A 20,980-nucleotide genomic window follows, 5' to 3' on the forward strand; every position below is an offset into this window, starting at 1 on the left:
GCGATCGCTGCGCTCCTCCGTCTCCTCGCCGTGTGGCTTTTTGGGGATGGCTGAGTCTGTTCAGTGCTGGCTTATCCGTGACGCCTTACCCTGAAGGTACTTCCAAGGAGGACTTGCCCAGTTGCCGGTTCAAAACAGCGATGGGATGAGTACTACTTGGAAATACTAGTAACGGGTTAGTCTGTCTCTTCTTTCCGAAAGTGAGCTTCTTGCCCCAGACCGCTTTGGGGATTTTTCAACTTCTGACTGAAAATATCCTTAGGGAAACAAAAAAGCCAGATAGATTAAAAGTTACAGAGATGGTGCAGCCCCGTGACAAAATGTTTGCTGGGGGCTTTCATTTTAAACTTGCATTCAAATCTTTTCATTAAAAAGAAAGGGAATTAAATACAGTATCTCGGTAGTAGAGGCTAGGAGAAGTATCTCCACCTTTTCGAAATTCCCGGACAGTGTGGAAAAGGAAGATTTGTTCACACTAATAAGGGTGAACGGTTTGGATGTTACAACACATCTTACACTTCAAAACCATTTAATTCCACTATATTTATGGGTGGATATTTTTTTGGTTGGTTTGTTAATGTTTTAGAGATTTAAGTTATGTCTTAACAGTTAAGTTCTTGAAGAGTTCTGATTTTTCTAAAAACCGAGAACAAAATACTTCCACGTTCTTTGGAAAATAAGAGTGGAACCAAAGAGAAAGCAACTATCAAAATAAAAATCATGTTCATGACTGTTGTCATTCTAAATCAATTTCTTGAGGTCAGACAAGAAGGGAATGTCATGTCAAGTTGCAAAATGGGAATAAGCGAACAAAAGATGTGAGCAACAACAACAAATTAGATTATTTTCTTTCTAATTATCTGAGACATAGACTTCTGCTTTGACCTTAACCCTCTAGCATGATCCCACTTTTTTCTTTCTCAAGTTTTATGTGTTCACAACACAAGTCTCATTTGTTCAGAACATACTTTCTGCAGTGTTGGTGATCTCCCAGCTGCAGTCGCTGCTGTAAAACTAGTGAGCATACAGAAGCCCGCTCCTCTCCATGATGTTGCAGTGTGTGAGTATGTCACTAGCTTTGCACTTCTGCTTTTCTCAAAGATTTTCAAACTTAGCATTCCCAGGGGGTTATTCCAGAACATATGTAGTTCTGGAAACTTTGCAGCATCCTTGTGCCACAGTCTCCACAGCATGGTTTGGGCAGTGCTAAGTGATACTTGTTAACCTCTTTCTAGACACAGGATAACTGGAATTATAATTATTAATAAAGAGGGTAGTACGTTCATGCCACCTGAAAAACTTATTGCCTGCTAAGGGTTGGAAGGGCTCTATAAATCAAGAGGAAAAGTTTCATAGAAGGCAACCTCTCTTTAGATTCAGGGACATACATCTGTTTGTAGGATATACAGTACAAAAGTGTCGGCAAGTGTAGTGATCTCTCAGAGAGAGACATTAAAGGGCTCTTTTTCTCTTCCTTGCCTTCCACTGCCACTAAACATCACTGTATCTGTCAGAAAACCGATTGCTTCCCACTAGGTATATAGATCTGCACTGTAAAAGTTCAGGTGTTTCCAGCACATGAAATACCTTACGTTTCCCTACTTTGCACAGGAGGCTTTCTGTGCTGTGTGGACAGGAACACACATGAGTCTGAGGTGATAGCTAGAAGGTAAAATATTTTTTGGTTGTATCATCACTTAACTGTGGCTTTTACCATTGTAAGCTGAAAAGTGTCATTGTCCCTGGAGCCATTTTGTGCCATCCTTTTGCATCATAGTCCTGCTGCTGTTAATCATTTGCTTCCCCAGTATAACGCCTTGCTCCATCCCCTGTGTTTGGTCTCTCTTACATCTATCTCACTGGCACAGCCTTTTAGGGTGGGCTGGGTCAAATAGACCAGACTGCCCTAGCCTCTGTCCTCTTGTGGCATCAGAATGAAATGCTGAAGAGCCTTCAGGCTGTGTGAGACGGCATGCTTCAACAGAGGGCAGTCTGCTTCGGTTGGCTTTAAAAAAGCTAACACTAACTTTTTAACCATCTCTACTGGGTTTGTGACATGATACAGGTTATTTACTGTTTCTCTGAGACTCAAATACTCAGATGTCAGTGCACTGATTGACAGACAGCCCATGTGCAAGGATGTGCAAGTTTCCTTCGTCCTCTTAAAAGCTAAACATTTTTCTCCCCTTCCTTTTTCCCATAAAATGTTAAGTTTAAATTTTGGGAATGGTATGGAAATATCTTGGCAGGGAAGGAGGGTATTTAGCTTTGCAAGCCAAATGATCCAGCCTATTTTGAATCCTCTGTGTGACAGGAAAAAAGTACATTCTCATATAAAACCTTCTTGCATACCACCACCTTCCCCTAACACCCACATTCCACCTGCTCAGGAGGCACTTGCTGTCCTGCTGCTGCCACTGGAAGCACTAAAATTAGGAAGCATCCCTCTTCCTGGAGAGGACTTCTGCTGTACTGGGAGAGTACTGTTAATGAACTCTTTTGAAATTCCTTCTCCCACTCCCTAAAAGTTTCTCTATATACTCAGAGCAATTTGTAAAGTTCCTACCCCCCTTGGTGGCCTGGCTCTGGTCCCCAGGATGCAGACATGCTGGAGACGATGCAGAGACTTGGCTGGAATGAAGTGTCTGCAGGTTTCTGGGCACTAGGGGGGATTCCTGCAGCGTTTCAGGTCAGTGCCACTTCTTGTGAGTGCACTAATTTGGATGCTTAGAAAATATATTTGGATACTTTCTCTTTTGTTTGGGTTTTGGTTTTTTTTGTAAAAGAAGAGTCTTTTACCATATAAAGTAATTTATTACACACCATAAAAATTAAAATTATGACCAATGCCAATGAGAAATTTAATACATTTTTCTTTTCTTTAGAGAAGACCATGATGAGCTTTTTGGCTCATTGTGAGCTACTCTTGAGCCAAGGACTGTCTTAGTTCCCTGTTCATTTGGACAGCACCTGTAGCAGTGACATTGTGGTGAGGTTTTAGGTGCTGCTACAATTCTGATAAATAATAACTGGGTGTGTTTTTGCCAGAGTACTGCTCTGCACTTAGGGATTTATTCAAGTGCAAATATCTCTTCATGAAGGTTCCCAGAGAAACCCCTGTGAACTTGCTTGCCCTTTTCTATTCTGTAAGCAACGAGTAAGTGAGGAGCTGAAGTGAGTAGTGCAGATTTCCAGCAAAGACTTGAACGGTTAGGGCTTACAGTCATAAGCTGGGGGGGGTGGGGTGGTTGGTGGCATTATACTGCACGTCTGCTGGGTGGGGTGATTCTTCACTATCTAATTCACTGAAGGCAGTACTGAAGTGTCTTATCCAGAGGGGACTGGTGTGAACTTGGCAGTGCTTCCTTCTGATACTAGCTTCATGGAAAGGAAAGCTAAGTGACTGCTGGTGTCTTTGAAGCTACTGTCCCTTGTGCTCTCTTAGCTGAATGTGGGCCTACAGGTTCTTTCTTATGAGGAACATGCAATTAGGAGATGGCTCTGTCTGCAGGATGATGAACTTCTGAAAAAAATAGAAAGCCAATAGAACAGGCCCCTATATAGAACACTAATGACTGTTTTCCTCAGATTTTAATGGGACAAGGATATAAACAATAAACTTTTTTTCTTTAAATGGGATCAGGCTTTGTTTCTCAAGGCATAAGGAGAAACAATTAGATGTGTCTGTGTACTGTGCAGACAGCAGTAAAGCAGATGCAGTAGGAAGTCTCCATCAAACTGCCCGAGGAACTGCTGTTATGGCCAAAGTTAGGTTCTGTGAGCTGCAGGAAGTAAAAGTAAAAAAACCCAAACAAACAAAAAACCCCCCAAAAAAACAAGCAAAAAAAAAACCCCACCCAAAACACAAACACAAAACAACCCACACCTCAACAAAACGAACCCCAAAATTATCAGTCATGTTTTGGATGCCTCATTCTACAGTTTGAAGTCTAATAAACTATAACATTGTGCAGAAGCATTGTTTCTTGTGGGTAGTCTTTCTTTCCTAGTGACCTGCTTTATAGTTTACAACAGCATAGGTCTAAAAACCTCTCTTCTGTGTAGGACTTCCACAATAAGATCTGCCAGTGAGAGATTCTGCTAGCTCTAAACTTTACAACTGTTGATGCATCTCCCTCTTTTTCCAGATGGGAAGAATATGCCTAGACCTTCTTCAGGCTTTTCTTTTTTCATTATTCTTGAGCAGATGTGTTAGGTGTCCAAGATGCGATGAACAGAAAGTGCATATGGAAGGTAGAACAATGAGTGAGGAACAAATCTTTGTCTGACACGGGTAAGTAAATCTGCAGGACTGATCAGTCTTTTGTACACTTCTCTGAAGAAAAGGAATTTCTAAAAATTGAGTCATTAGTGAAATCTGCTTGTACATTTGGAGTGTGTGTGGATAGGTCTCTCGGATAGATGTTTGCTCCTGGAGTGCTTGTTGGCTGTGGGAAGTTCCCTGTTTTCGTTGCCTGCTCCCTCTTCACACCACCGTTATTTTGCCTGTATTTAAATCCCACGCATTCGTGATTAAAAGAGGGAATGAGGTGTCTTGTTCTTAGCAGGCCTATAAGGATAGGATTATTCCTCCTACTGACTATGTAGAAGATGACTGTGTTGCTGCTGAATCACTCTTTGTAGGCACCATCAGGATCCTCGAAAAAGTATAGCTCTTCTCTGCCAAGATCTGGCAGCAGGGGAGAAAGCAGCACCATCTTTTTCTTACCTTTTAATTTTCACTGTAGAGAATAGGTCTGATTTTCTTGTTCAAAATAATTTTAATGCCTTCAGAGCCCATACTGTGACTGTCATTACTTTACATGCAGTGAAACCGGCCAGGCGCAAGGCCACCTGGTCTCGGTGCCATGTGAGTACCTGTTGAAAGGGCACTAAAGGATGGCTTGTGCAGAAGTTGGGATCTCCCATTCCTGGTCCTCCAGAGCAGAGCAGCAATGAGAAATTCCATGTTCCGTAGCACTGTTTGTAACCGGAGGAAAACTGGCTTGAAGCAATTGCATTCTTGCGTTGTCTTTCAGTTCTGTTTCATACTGGAAAAGAACAAGCCAGTTCATTTAAAGACAACATTTCTGAATGCACTTCACAGACAAAGTTGTAAAACATGGCATAGGTACATCATCTGAATTGATTCTTCATTGCTGTTCTGAACCCTTCTCACCTGGATGGTTCTTCAAGTGCCTATGCCCCTCTTACGCTCTATTACTTAAACATGTTCATTGGTACTCTTTCTTTCCAGTCTATCAGCTGCTAGTCTGCTCCTGTTTGAAGCAGTTGCCTGGGCAGTGATGTCAGCCAGTGTCTTTAGTACATTTGTTATTGCCCCCAGAAGGCATGACCTCCAGAGACACTCTTGCACAGGATGGGCAGAGCGTGGAAGAAGATGGGCATCATTACTGATGTAATCTGAGTCCTTGCACATACCATTTTTATTATGTTGCTGTACTGGTAAAAGTCCCCTTTGGCCCTAAGGTTGGCTCATCAGACCATTCATTTCACATTGCATTTGCTTTTATGTGGATATAAAATTTCCCATCATAAACAATATGCTGCTACTTAATACCTAGGTAATAAATACAAATCAAATGCTTGCTCAAAAAACTAACATTTTGTTGATTATATTTGCTATAGTCAGTAGTCAGTGATAATGTCTCTTATGGAATTACTGCATATTTGTTAGATGGGTCCCTAAACTATATCTGCTACTAGTCACACACACCAGGAGTTCAGAGGCTGATGCTGAGATCTCATTTTCTATAATAGCCTCAGACTTGCCCTCAGCTCAGGATGAATAGATGGCTGTGAATACTAAGAGAGACAAAAATGTTCTGGGATCTTTCTTGGAGTAAAATCAATTTGTGTTTTCAGAATCTCTGTTGGCTTCATAAGCTGTTGTGCTTTATTAATTTTTCACACTTTATTTTTGGCTGTGTGGATTCTTTCTCGTGGAAAAAGACTAGCAGGGACTGAAAAGATTAACAAGGGGAAGATAGAAAGTCACCACTGTGAATGGAGCCTCCAGAGCAACAGGCACTTCAGATAGCTTTAATGATAATAGTAGCTGAAGGCAACTGAATCAAGGATAGTAGTAGAGGATCCTAAAACTGCTCTCCATCTAGAGCAGGTGAAACTTACTGGTGGTGCAGTTATGGGGAAAAAATGAAGTTTATTAAAACAAAAATCTGTATGCTTTTATTTCAGTTTCTATTAGTGCTGCTTTACAGTTTGGTCTACGAGCTTTCCACTGAAAGTTTGTGTTACACTCTGACTGGGCAACCGGAAAAAATCAAGCTGAGAACAAGAAGTGGGAATTGGAAGTCTCAGATAAGCATGGCTCCATGCTTTGTGATTGTGAGATCCTTTTAAATAGGAGATAAGCCTTATTTGTACATTACAAAAACTCACTGGCCAAATCTGACCTGTCGGAGACTTGGAGATGCTGCATTCCAGCCAGCATTACCTACAGAGGCAACCAGGTGGAGGAGATGAACCCCAGCAGGCACTATGGAAGGAAAGAAGACAGCTTAGTCCTCATCAGAGGATGATGCCTACACAAGATACCGTGTGTGTCAGGCCATGGGAGGAGATGTAGCCAGAGCTGGTGCCACAGGTTGCCCTTGCAGTGGGGGTTTCTCTCCCTCGAGCTTTCTTCTGGGCTGGAAGCCAGCCCTCAGCAGTCCTGTTGCTCACACTGCAATTGTTTTTCTTCTTGAAGCCTGTACCAGTGTTAGGCATAAAAGAGAAAACAGGCTGTGTCTGCACTGGGCTTGGGCTTTTGGGTTGTTTTAGTAATCAGTGCCATCTATCCTTTATAGTCCTGCTGTGTATGGACTCTTCTACAGCAGGTCCTGTGTTTTTAGGACCCTATGCAATATGACAGAAATAGTGTTTCTTTTCTCTCCCTTCCCCATCAGTTTCTGACTTCATCTGTACCTCAGTAGATCCTTGCTTATTACTTCACAAGACAAGGTTGACTGTTCCCCTTTGTGATTTGGGTCCTGATTGATGCCTAAGCCCACCCTTGACCCCTTACTATCCAAGCAACTCTCTTAGAACAGTTTTTCTAACGTTTTTGCCAAACTAAAAATAGGCATAGGAAAGAAGTTGCAGAAACTTTGCTTTGATTAGTGTCTAGGGCTGTATTCTTTAATGTTCAAGGAGCCAACTTGTCCTCTTTGCTACAGCATTTGCTGCTGCCAACCCCTTTAGCCCTTTTTCATTCTCCCCCAAATGTATGAATTATTCTCTTTGCATGAGTAGAGGCAGCATGTATTATAATATGTAATTTATGAATAGAAATGTATGTGCTGGCACCACTTTTTTTTCTTTGGAAGTTAGTCTGTCATAAGCTAGACCCATATAAACAAGAGGGTTTGGTTCACCTGTGCTTAAAGTACAGAAAGCTGCAGTAACTGAAAACACTGCATCTTCTTACTTAGAATATTTTTGCAAGACTGTGTTTAATATTCCTTAAACAATGCAATAAATGTAAGCAAATGTAAGGAGTAAAGCTCCTATTTCTGTGTCTTCTGAAAAAAATGTTAATATCCAGAGTTGTGAGGCTCTAAACTGCTTGTTCTTATTACTGCTGCTGTGGTTTGTTACTTGTGTTTTCGGAACATTGCTTGGTAAAGCAAGGGCTAGACCCCAGCTGTGTGAGGTGTGTGTACCCACTCATACCCTGAGCTTCTCTCCAATGTCCTGAGGTTGTTTAAGGCAAAGGTATGAAAAGTGGTTTTATTGACGTGTAACAGATGTACAGATAACACCAAGAAAGACATGAGAATCTGAAGAAACACTTCCAACTTGGGTCCTGGGTTGGGAGCCTCAGAGCATCCTAGTTTAAGGACTTTAATAGGACAGCAGAGAGCAAGGGCAGCTCATAGGAAACAGCTAAACCACCTCATGTGTCTGAGTGCTACAAGCAGCCCAAAGGACAATGCCCAATTCTTGCTCTCCAGTCACATGTAGTTCATGTTTTAAGGGGTGAAACCTGTCATATTCCAAATTTATCAAGAGGAAAAAATGTACAGGCTTTACTTTGTGAACAAATGACTTAGTATCTGATGGCTTAAAATACTAAGAATGGGAAGACCTATGCTTTTCTTTAATTTTTTCCTGTTACTCTTTACTGATTTGCTTGTAGGTGTGTGGAAGTCTTTTACATTTACTTCCGTGCTGGCAGAGTTGAAGAGCCCTATGTCAGCATCACAAAGAAGAGGCAGATGCCCAAGGATGGATACTCGGAAGAAATTGAGAAGGAAGTGGGCCAGGCTGAAGGCAAGCTGTGTACACACAGGTCTGCATTCAGCAGGGCATCTGTGATCCAGGCGTTCCTTGGCTCAGCACCCCAGCTCACGCTCCAGCTCTACATCTGTGTCCTTCAGCAGGAGATCACGGCTGCCAGAAGTAGGTAGAGCTGTTGTTACCACCTCCATATTTTGGGGGAGGGAGAGGAGAAGGGTCAGCAGTCAGGTGTAGCTGCCTTGGGCCAGAACCAAACATACTGCAGTGGGTTTCACCTCCCTGGCAGCTTTTGATGGTGATGTTGCTCACAGGTTTATCTATACAATTGTGGTTTAGACTGTGATGCTTCCTATAGCATACTTGGGTTGTTATCAAAACATTAATTTGATAAGTGGCCATTATGGCATGAGAGGGAGGCAGCTGGAGGGACTAAGCTGTCTCCATGAAGAAGAAAGAAAAAATTTATCTCTGTTCCATTTTGGGGTTTCCAGAGAGCAAACTCTCTGGAAGATTCCTTGTGGTGCAGTGCAGAACATGTTTTGCGGTGCTGCATTAAGGAAGATGTACTTTCAGAAATGCAGTTTCAAATACGGACTGAGAACATAAACTGTCTTAACTCATGCCAGACTCTGAATTTGGAATCAAAAGGCAGGACTCAGTAAGCTGGTATGCAAATGTGGCCATCTCGTCTCTGGACCTAAGCTGTTAAACCTTCACCAAGCAGTGATGCACCACATGGACTTACCAGGACACATCTCTCTTATCATGGATCTCCGCATCTTGCTCCATGATGTGCTCCAGCTCCTTGAAAAAAGTCCTGATTTGCTGTCTGGCTGCAAAATGAAGAACCTACTCCAGCTGGTTGTAGGACAACCAGGTTTGAGGTGTAAGAAAGGACTCTGGCACCTGTGTGAACTGGAAGTGTGTTTCCAATGAAATACAAAGTAGCTCTTGTTGTATCTCCAAGGCCCTAACAGGTGAGGGATCTTTATCAGCTTCATAGCTAGGGAGGCTGAGGCTAAGGTGACATGTTATGAATCTGATTGCTTTCTTCAGTTCTGGTACCTTGGTTGGCAGCATACCAAGGCAAGCAACTAAGATTTTTGGAGAAACCTTTATATTAACATCAAGGTTCTCCCTCAGATCAGGGAATGGAAAACTTTAGTATACCAAAGGGTGAGTCAGCACATAAGGATATTACAACAGGTTAAGGTCTTTATACAAAAGTATTTGTTTAAGGTCATAGCAGTAGCTACTTGAAAGACATTGCTCCTGACAGTTTCTGAGTACTTCACACTAAGGTAGGCTCTTCAAATAGCTATGGCATCTGTGACGTGGGATGAGAACAAAGCAGCTGAATCCTTTGCTGAGCAGTGCAATTAGCAAAACTTCCAATACCTTCGCTGCAGATGACATTTGCTTGAGAAAGGTCACCTTATTGTATTTCTTCTACTTACTGGTGTTAACCTTACTGGTCCTGATTGCCAAGGAGAAGCACTGTGTTCCAGATGATTAGAGAATTGCATATTTAATAGTGATTTGTAACACCCAATTACTTCTGACTTTTATCAGTCATCGCTGAGAAATTTTGAATCACATGCTAGTAAGTGACCTTCTGTGGATGAGGTGAAGTTAAACAACCAGAGATAAGCTTGCTCACTAGGGAGTTCACTGAACCCATCAGCAAATGCAGTAGTTATCTCATGTCTCCTCAAAGCCTTTTCCATAGCAGGTATAATTCTAAAATATAGAAATGAAAAGGAAAAAGAAACATGTTGATTTGGTTTGGTGGTTTTTTTCTTAATCAGTGATTTCAGAACAATGGCAATGTCTATAAGAGCTTATTCATCAGAAAAACAAAAGTCCTAATCATACTCAAATACTGCAACTTTCTGTGATCTCTTTAGCCAGCTTATTTCTGCAGTAGTGCCTTTTGTCCACCAGGATTATTCAGCTTCCAGAGTAAATGGGAATGATGCGTAGCACAGTTCTTGTTGCTTGTTATTGTGTATATGGGGATTCTCCTGTATAGGGACATGACTTTAACCTTTGATCTTGCATCATCATCAAAGTAATTTAACAGCCACTCCAGCTCTTCTTCCACACTTCTGATGTCTTAAACTTCCCTGTTCTTCGACACTGTTACTCCAAAGTGCACGCTTTTTTCTGTTTGTGTCAGTTTTCACTTTCTTCTTGTATTTCTGCATTTCTTGGTCTTCTCTCCTCGTCAGTCTCTTACTTTTCTGGTTTCCTACCCTACCATGTCTGTTGTTTTGTGTAAATTCTGCTTGGTCAGTGGTAATGAGGTCAGTATCACCTGGGAACCTAGAGCTGTTTACTGTCATACTACATAGCACAGTCTGTCCCTTTCAGATCTGTTTGAAACTCATTATTGCTTCCAGTATTGAGTTGAACAGTTCTGAAAACAGTATGCATCCTTGCCTAGCCCTTTGTCAGCCAGAGCCATGCTGTATCTTGTGTATTTCATGGCATTCATTAATTTCTCTGGATGTTTTCTTCCGGGTGATCAGATTCTTGCCAATGTCTGGCATTCTCCAAAACTGTCACTTCACTGTCTGCCAAGAATGTAAGATCAAGAGAACTAAAGAGAGTTGCAAAAGCAGGACAAAGCCTCTAGGTTAGTGATGAAAGACATAAAGCTTTGGTGACTGTTTAGCATGGATGAAATGTAACATTGCAAACCCACATGTAATAGCTTAACCTGAGTCCTGGTTTGAGACATTCAGCTCTTTATTTCATTACAGCATTACTGGGAAGAAGTTCCTAACTTGTTACTGTATGAAATGCCCAGTCTGACTTTCTAATTGCCGCTCCCAGAACAGATGCCGAGATCTCTCTTGTGCATTTGGGCTTTGCCCTGTACTAAATGCTTCAGCTTCTCTCTGTATCATGCTTTGCCTTAGAGCCAGCTGTAACCTTGCTTAAAAGAGGTGCCTGACATTAGGCTCAGGTCCTCTTACACACTGTTGGACAGCTACCCAGACCTCTTCCCTTATCACCTGGAGAGGCATAAGGTCAGGATGTGCCAAAAAGTAGTGTTAATTACAAAAACGGCTGGCTGGAGACAGGGGATGTGTGGTGTGGCCTCTTACCCTTGAAAAAGGGCCAGTCCTCAGTATGCAGTATGCAGGGTTTGTTTTTTTTTCTTCAACTTACTAGTGTTTGCAGTGTCACTTTCTAATGTTCATTGCTGTAGGTGATCTCACTAGATGTCTTAAGATACTTCTACAGTTGCCTCTCTTCAACTCATTAACCTTAGAATACTTTTCTTGTTTGAACAACATAATTTGAGTAATAATTTCAGCATTTAATAACAACTATTATATCTTAAGACAAAAAAAAAATGTATCTAGGTGTCTTGCCCTAAGTAACAAAATAAGTGCCTCTTATTTTTTTAAGTGTTCTCATTATCAGTTTAGAAAACTATAGTGTATCTATATAATAGATAATTATGATTTGTCAGCTGAATGTAAGATTTCAGTAACAGGTGTCTGTGATGTAGCTCATCTAAAGCAGAATACATTCTCTTAGCAATTTATGAAGTGGGAAGGACCAGGTCTTGAAAAAACTTAAGACATAATAAAAAAACCATAACAATGGAAACTAGCACCTTCCTGAGTGTGAGTGTGCACCTCTGATTTGTAAGAAAAGTACAGCCTTCTGGGAGTAGAAAGGAAGATACATTATCTTTGTAAGGACTATTGGGGGATTTGGGACTGTTCCAGGGGAAGATACTTTGCCTTTTAAATTTTCACTTCTTTGCTTGCTCAGGATAAGTAAAAGCAACAATAATATCACCCTCCCACATTTCCCTTTGTGGTTGCTTCAAACCATCTTTCTCACAGACTTAGAAGTGATGTTTGAACTGAAGGTTTGGTGACAGGACTGAGCTTCTGGGGAAGGAGCAGGACTGGACTACTGTATTAAACCAGAGTCAGCATGACCTGGTTTCTGCCAATGGAGAAATGCCTCTTTGGAAGGCTTGAGTTTTTAAGACTAAGTTTGAGATTAATACAGAATCCCTAAAATTAAAGTGGACAATAAGATAAATGTCTCTGCTTATCAAAGCAGAAAGGAAGCAGAGTTCCAGGACAAGCAGCATGCTGTCTCCAGTGGGTAGGGTTTTTTGTTTCTTTATCTCAGAATATTATTTTGCTTCACTGACTGCTGGAATTTACTTGTGTTTTCACAGTTACAGAATCAGCTCAAAACTACAGGAAAGATTTTTTTTCTAAAGAGCCAGATATCAAGCATTATTGTTGACTGCACTTGTTTGCTCTTCCGCTTTCAGCCAATGTTTTTTTTAAGACAATGTTTTAAAATTCTCAGATCAAGTACAATGCTGTGAGAAAGATGTTTAAAAACATCTATTAAAAATGTAAGTGTTAAACAAGCAAATATATAACTGTTTTCCGAGAATATATATATGCCACCAAACTGACATGTACAAGTTTATCATATAAAATGGCAAATGTTTTTCAGCTTACTGAGTGCTATTGGAAAATTAGATATAAAGGATTAATTATTTTCCAAAACAATTGATAGGTGCTTGCGTATGGGGGTGGGAGACAAGTTAACTAAAATGATAGAGAAAAATCCTGTTAAAAAGTTGTTAGAGACTCTAAAATACACTTGTTTCTTTCAAAGTCATGCTTAAAAATTAATAACTGTAGCTAGAAAAAAAACCTGACAGTCATGGTTATATAGCAATAGCAAAGCAGGGAATCCAGTTCATTTGTAGGATATTGACACATAAATTAATTGAAGGCTGCAGAAAGTGCTGGTTGCTAAGCATTGCAGAAGTAACTGATAAAATCAAGAATTTCCAACTCTGCATCAGATAAAATAACCAATATAAAGCCCTATAGCATGACCAGTTAGCTTGGTTAGTGAAACAACTGACTCGTTTCTACTGTGTTTAACTCATTTGCATTCAAAGTTTTCCTTGCATGGACAAAATGCTAAGATTGAAACTAGAAGCATTGATTGGGGGTACCTAAAGCTAGTTCCCTAAATCAGCTGTTAAGTATGTTGGTAAAAATTGTGAAGAAAGTATGCAAATACTAACAAAACTGTGGGCAGTTAGCACTTCTGAATATCAAGGTACTTCTCAATGAAAGTTTATTCTATGCATCCAAGGTTCTTGTACATTTCTACCTAGTAAATGTGGCAAGAAAATAATCCCTTCTGCATCACCAGAAAGCTTTTCCCCTATTCCATCTGGAGGGGAAACCAGCTAACAACAGGCTTCTGTCCTCACTTTCTGCAGAATTTAAAGGCCATGAAACCTTCACTTGAGGGACTCTGGGTAGATGGGAGATACTGAAAGTTAGATAAGAACTTAAAGACATCTTAAAAAAGAGTGTTGTGTTTTAAATGCATGATACAGATAGGTGTATAAAGAAAATAGATATATAGGAAAACACAGCAAATCTCTGTTTACACAGGCAGAGAAAGAGCAGATGGTTCTGGGTTTAAATTGCTTTGGCTTTCAATTCTGAGCTCCCTCAAGGAGCTTTTCTGTGAGCTTAGACAATTTGCTTCACCATAGAACCTCACAAGCACTGAGGTGTCTACATGCCCAAGTTAGTCCAGAATTTCAGCTTGTTTTGTAGTTTTTCATGTGTACAGAGAGGGAGTAGCACCCCTGTACGGTACTATGAGAATTTGAGAGCAACTTGGATACTCTTATGACTGAGCTGTTTAATTACCAAGGACAGTATATGTATGAACAGCCCTCAGTAGGGAGAGTAAGGAGAGACACTTGTGACTGTTAAGTGTGTTTTTGATTTCTAGCTACTCAGAAAATTAACAGATGGGGAAGGAACTAGGAGGTAGGGTTAGAGTAAGAACCCAGAAGTGTGTACAAGGAATGGCTTTTTTGGCATTATTACCTTGCTGGGAATACTCAGGAGTGCTCTGAAGACAACTACATCTGCACTACTCTGATGTAATGTCTTTAACTTCTGCTAAGCTGAAGGTCCTGATTTGTCTTTTCTCTTTGTAGGTATTTTTATGGTCCTTTCTCTCCTGTCGATTGTATATGGCGCCTTACGCTGCAACATCCTGGCTATTAAGATTAAGTATGATGATTATGATGTCAGTGTGAAACCAGCTGCCTATCTCTGCATATTTATGTGGAGAAGCTTTGAGATTGCTACTCGGGTTACAGTGTTGGTCCTTTTCAGTTCAGTCCTTCAAATCTGGACTCTCCCCGTTGTGCTAGTGAATTTCTTTGTTTTTTTCTTCTATCCTTGGATTCTCTTCTGGCAAAGCAAGTCCCCGTTTCCCGAGAACATAGAGAAGGCGTTGAGCAGGGTTGGAACTACCATCGTCCTCTGCCTTCTCACCTTCCTGTATGCTGGCATTAACATGTTCTGCTGGTCAGCAGTGCAGGTGAAGCTCAATGATCCTGACTTAATTAACAAATCCCAAAATTGGTACCGACTGACTGTGTATTACATGCTGCGGTTCATCGAGAATGCATTCCTCCTGCTGATGTGGTACATCTATAAAACCGATATCTACCTGTATGTCTGTGCCCCGTTGTTGGTCTTGCAGCTCCTAATAGGTTACTGCATGGCTGTCCTCTTCATGTTGGTGTTCTACCAGTTCTGCCACCCGTGCAAAAAGCTTTTCTCATCCAGCATTTCCGAAGGTTTGCTGTCCTGTTTCAGATTCCTCTGCTTTATTTGCAAGTCTCCCAAATCCACCATACTGACAGACAAGGCAGAGGTGAAATCTCCTGAAAATACTGATGAAGCATGGAGCAGGAGCAAGACAATAGATTCTCAAAAGGGGAATCCTCATCAAAGTGTTTCTTCCAATGCCTAGTACAACTGGAAGCAAGTAGGTGCCTTTGGAAGGTGGCAGGTCACCTGCTGGGAACGTTGTGTATCTTGGACATTGTGTCTTGTGGATGGGACTTCTTTCTTGCAGGTGTAGCACTGCATGACGACTGACTAGCCTACCTTTGTGGAAAACTTAGTGTATGAGTATGTGTATCTCTGTGTGTTTGTGTACAAGAGAGCAATCACTGTTTGCAGACTTCTACTTCAGAGGGGTTTTTTTGCACATAAGTTTATTATCACTTGCTTATTTTGAAATCATTGTAGAAGACATTGTTCAAAAACTGGCCTGATGCTCATCTTACTCAGGAAATCTGACAATGGAAGGAAATGCATTTTATTTCAGATAGGATGTCATTATGGCATGCCACTCTAGCATGGAAACAGAGCATAGACCTTGACTATGTATTGACTGTAGCTGTGGTCTGCTTTGATCAAACTGCAGACTTTTTTACACTCTAATCAGTGTAATAAGATAATACTTCTCTCTGTGGTATCAGAGTCGGACTTCTGCAGGGCAGTGTAGTCTAGGTTGCCAAGAAACAGCCAATTAGCCAGCACTAATACTGAAATGGGACTGTTACTGAGAATGAACAGAGAGGTTATTGGCTTTGCACTGTTTTATCCTTCATATTTGCTGCTTGTTAGTATGGGAATTGAATTTAACACATGAATTGTGATGTTCTGGAATAGCTAATTTTTCTGACATAATTAATTTAATACTTTGTGATGTTCTGATATTAGGGTGGTGTTCACTTTGTATAACTCGAAATATCTAGAAGCTGGGCACATAGTGTGAACTAGTCATGTAGGCATGTAGGTGCTCTTCAGAGCACAACTCCAAGTAGTAATTCAACCCATCTTAAAATGTCCTGTAAGGCAGGTGATATGAGTTATTCTCTGGAGACCAGTGTTACTCAGTGTTAACCAGATGCCTTGATTAGTTTTGACTATCCATCTCCCTTTTAGATGGCTGAAGTTGAGATGAGCACTACCCTGGTTGTCAGGGAGTTGGTAGTACACCAAGCAGGCAACGTGGTGACTTGTTATGTGGGGATAGAAGACACTGAGCCCTTTTTGAGGCTGTAATATGTTATGGTTGGTTTAATATCAGTAGTTCAAAATTCTCTGACTTCTTTACCTCAGAAGTATCACAGCCTTGAAATCAGAAAGATGAAATGGAGGTCATTGACTTTTTCTTCTGTGCACCGTAACACCACAAGTAAAAGTGTTTCTGTGTTTTGCAAGTTGCTCAGAAAACTTCAGGAGGTGAACACTCAAGAATTTAGTGGAAATACACAAAGCCAACTGTATTTTCAAAAATTAAGTGAAAACCTTTTGCACTTTGTTTGCTTAGCACCTTGCATTTTTTTCGAGTATTACACATTACAGCTGTTTGCGGAAACAAATAATTCATCACCCAAAGCATCTCCAAGTGTCCTAGGATGGAGGCTCGGCTTATCATCATGGAGGATGTGAAGTTCTTCAGTAGGGATGACGTCAGCATTGTTGTATTAAAAGTGTCTCAAGTTCAGGTCTGAGGTCATTTATAATGAAATGTGTCACACAGAGCTAAGCTGGTTTTATTTTCTTTTCTTTACTGCACTGTAAATGAATGTCTCTATACCTCAGTTTTAGAATGGCCTTACGGGGTGTTGTTTTTTTTTTTTTGTTTTGCTTAATATGTATCTGTGTGTAGTATGTGCATGTAGATCTCATTAAATTATTGGTGGGTGGTAATGGGTAATTTTGGCCTGAGCTTGCCATGGGAATGTACCTCATGTATCTGGGGAAGACACCAAACACCTTAGTAGTAATTTCTCTCTCTGAAGAGCACAGAATAGTGAAGTTACTCCTTGAAGACACTACAATATTTCTTTGTATTTCTGTATGTAGAAGTACAGTATAGTATTTCTCTGTACTTTTCTAGATGTTGAAGAGTATTTCAGAATTAGTTTTTTTCAGTAGTGAGTTAGAGGAGAAAGAATGTAACCCTTGCTTCCAAACCTGCAGAGTTTAGCACACAGGGCCAAATTTTCAGGTGTTCTTAGCTAAAACTAAGTATCTGACTTTATAGTTGGATATACTCATCAGTAATCGGAATTATGGTGGTTGCCTATTTACAGATGTACCTAGGTCTGAAATGTTAAGTCTTTGGGGGGAAAAAAAAAAGTGGCTTCATATGTAGAAGTACTTCATCTCTAAAGAGAGAGCATTCTCAAATCCTCAAAGCAGACTTCGGATACTAAGATGTGTTATCATTGTGATTTTTGCCATTTGGAAACAGTGGGAATTTCACAAACCTCAGCCAGTGAAATGTCTGTGCTACAGTGAAGTCAACAGTAGGAGAGTTACACAGCCAGGAGTCCAGTATGTATACGTCGTGAGTACCATTTAACTTCACATACCAGTGATGAAGACTAGTATATATGCATATTTCTAGAGAGTGTGCCATATTACTTTCTATTTTAGTACCAGTCTCCCGGAGTGCATGCATAAGGAACTGAATATTTAAATCACTGTTATGAGAAGGGAGGGGAAAAAAGAAAGATTTGTATTGGTTATATTACTGTCATACGGTTTTGCCTTACCTGTGTAGACTAACAAAATACAGTTGAAACACTCCATGAACATGAGGGCAGCTGCTTTTGCTGTGCTTCAGGTCACCACAGCATGGAGTGCAGATTAACTAACAGTATTGCTGTTCTAGAGTGTGTTTTGATCTATCTGCTGTGCTGCCATTGCTGGTAGAAGGAGAGTACGAGAGAGAGACATAAGAGACAAAGATATTCTGTTAAGACCATTGTTTTAAAATACAAGCTTATTTTTCTGAAGTGTGCTATAATGCTAGGAGAGGCAGTTTTTTCTCAGGATGATGACAGTCCAGACAGTGTTGTTATCAATACACCCAGTGGCTGCTCTAAGAGGACAGTATTAGCTACAAAGGATGTATGTGTATGAATGACTGATCTCTTGCTGCAAGTTTACTGTAGTTCTACTCTCCTCTGTGAATGTTAGAGGTGTGTGTTCAATGGAAGGATATAGGGCTACCGTTGAAAACTGTACCCGAGTAGTCCTGACTTGCACAAAGGATTGCTCAGTAAGGATTATTCATGTGTATAAGAGTATGCAAGTTCTGATACATAGGTTTTATTTTATACTTGTAAAACAACACAAATTAAAATGTTGAAACACTCCCTTAAATTGTGTTGGTATCGGTTCTTAGTCCACTGCTTTCAGAAATCCAAGGTAAAGGTTACATAGCACACTATCATCTGTTACCATGCAGTAGAAGAAATGTTTTCAAGCAGACCTGGCAGAAGAATAATCTGTGCTTGGTTTGGGAGTTCCTTACCTTCAACCAGTGGTGCTCACAGTGCTGTTTAGCTGGCTGGAGTCTCAGCAGGAGAGAGGCAGGCAGTTTGAGACAAGTGTTACACAAAACAAGATCAGTACCGGTTATTTATTATCAGGATGAGAGTATTTAGTTGGCTTACATTGGGAATCAGAAATTATTACCTTATAAATGATCTCATAACTTCTTCCTGCACACTTGCTTCAAGTTCATCTGGATTTACCATGTGCTTGTCTCGGACCTCGGGAATAGCCAGCAACATCCATACTGAGGACTAGTGTGAAGGGGCATGAATTCATAAAAACTTTGTAACATGTTTAAGTGTTTGTAAATATATATAGATAAGATAAATATTTTTAAAATATAGCTGTAAATAGATACATCGTAACAAGTTGTGATGCATGGGTGTCAAATGAGGCACAGTGACAAAGGATTTTAGAAGACCTGGTGACAATGGACACCACTATCTGCTAGTACGATCTACACTCCCTAAAGCACAAAAAGTAATTAATCTTATTTTTAGTCTCAAGAGATTATTTTAAAATGAGTATCCACCTTTTTTTAATCAAATATAGAGTAAAACCTTAGTGAAAAATTTCAGATTAGGCACAATGTTGATTGATTGATTGATTGATTGACAAAGATTGATTCTTCAAGAAAAGCTTATGTGACCACACAGTTTCTTTCAGCCCTGTTCTCCTCGATACATATCAAACACATTGAACACATTAAAGCTTTTTTTTAGGGCATGTATCTGAGGAAATAAAACAAGTTTATACAAGCTTTGTGAAGACTGTCAGCTTACAGAAGGAAGAGATGAGAATTGATGAAATGATCCTGCTGATAAGAAAGGTTTCAGCATGACCTTCTTGCTGACCACTTAGCAAGCCAACAAATCAGCACACTTTAAGTGTTATAAACCTGTGTATCACTCAGGGATCCACACCCCTGCTACTTCTTGCCCTTAGCATGAAAGAGGACTAGAAGTTGTGGGGATAAAGATACAGAGGGAAAGAGGAAGAGAACATCATAAAGTCATGGGAAGTAATAGGAGTCACTTCAGTTTAAAGGATACAGTATGAACTCTACAGGACATTATGCTTTCTGTGTTGTTCCACTGATTGCAGAACAACTTAAAGTAAGTTTCTAACCATTCTAATAAAGAACAGGGTTTTATTAGACTTGAAAAATGCATGACAACTAAAATGAACCCTTTTTTAAAAAAAGATTATTTGCAAGTCAATCTGCTGACATTTGCAGCCTGACTCAGAACTGGTAAATACTTGGGATTGGTAAATTAATGTAATTTAAAAAAAAAAGACTTTTTCAAAATTCCCCAGTAGTTCCTATATTTTTTCCTGGAGCAGCTGATAATATCTAGTCTAAAAAAACCCACCACTTTCTATTACTCCCTGCCTATTTGATAGGCTCAAGTACTAAAGAAAATAGGAAATTTGAGCTGAGATATTTGCAAGCCAAACATCATAGTGGATGGTTATAATCCTGTATTTTAAGATGCAGTTGAGGTGACTGCCTCTAGTCACTCACGAATCATCATAGAAACATGAATATATGGTAATTTGGCAGAGATGGTAAGTTTGAATCACCAGAGACAGAAGACTTGAAAAGTAAGAGGTGTTAAGGATTATGTAATTTCTTACTGACCAAGAAAAATAAGTATAATAACTGTTAGATCATGGGTTCACCCAAAAACTAGAGTCAAAATGAAAGGTAAGTGCTTCAAAATGGCAATGTGAAAGTTTACTGAATCTCTCCCTTGAATGAACAATAATATTTATAATTCCAGGATAATTTATATCCTGGAAAAAAAGGAATGGTTTTATCCTTTTTTGTATTTCTCAGCCATAAGGAAAATCTCTTGACACTGAAATTAAGTTTTATAGAAATTATGAGTGTCTGTATTCAGGTATGCAGATTTTGCCTTTCAGGTGTGAAATTCAGATATGAATGATTCTGTGTGTAAAGGCTTCAAACCACAGACTAGTATTAATGGGTAAATGCTTCTAAGCAGGGGATGGATGCTATTTAGTTGGATGTTGCTTGCTCTGAGATTCTTCTGGAATAGCATCATAGTTGTAACTTTTTGTCCCTGAAGGTGAGACCTGATTCAATGAACCAGAAACAGCCTGTCTTAAACACATGTTCTGTGTCTTCATAATTGCTTAAGTTCCTAACTTGACAGAACAAAGTGACGGGAATAAATGTTACATATTTTAACTTCTGAAATTTCTTTCATCAGCTAGTCTGTTTATCTCATTAATGTGCCCTGTCAGTACAGAGCTTTAATCAGCCAGTTACTTTCAGGAAGATGATCAGGAATATATTCAGATCGAGATAGATGCCAGAGCTAGTCAAGGTGAAGATTAATTCCTATCTGACTTCTAGAGTAGGAGCTAAATATCAAAACAGCAGCATAGTACCTTACAGACAAAGTACCAGTGTTGCATTTTTGTTGTCTTTATGCATGGAT

General features: G+C 40.0%; 1 protein-coding gene across 1 annotated transcript; it reads left to right on the forward strand.

Annotated features, from left to right (window-relative positions):
• Window positions 1-4,219: 4,219 nt before the first annotated feature.
• Window positions 4,220-15,804, forward strand: XK (X-linked Kx blood group). Its single transcript, XM_026858475.1, has 3 exons — window positions 4,220-4,294; window positions 8,165-8,427; window positions 14,294-15,804. The coding sequence occupies exons 2-3, from the start codon at window positions 8,244-8,246 to the stop codon at window positions 15,118-15,120; spliced, it is 1,011 nt and encodes a 336-aa protein (XP_026714276.1). The 5' UTR covers window positions 4,220-4,294; window positions 8,165-8,243; the 3' UTR covers window positions 15,121-15,804.
• Window positions 15,805-20,980: the final 5,176 nt, after the last annotated feature.

The sequence above is a fragment of the Athene cunicularia genome, assembly GCF_003259725.1.
Source record: "Athene cunicularia isolate RWA chromosome 1 unlocalized genomic scaffold, athCun1 chr1_part1, whole genome shotgun sequence".
In the NCBI taxonomy this organism is placed as follows: Eukaryota; Metazoa; Chordata; class Aves; order Strigiformes; family Strigidae; genus Athene; species Athene cunicularia.

What these genes read in the sequence shown, in the direction of transcription:
- XK (XM_026858475.1), top strand. Translation starts at nt 8,244, where the DNA reads ATGCCCAAGGATGGATACTCGGAAGAAATTGAGAAGGAAGTGGGCCAG. An exon ending in GGAGATCACGGCTGCCAGAA is followed by an intron (nt 8,428 to 14,293) that starts GTAGGTAGAGCT and finishes TTCTCTTTGTAG; the next exon opens with GTATTTTTATGGTCCTTTCT.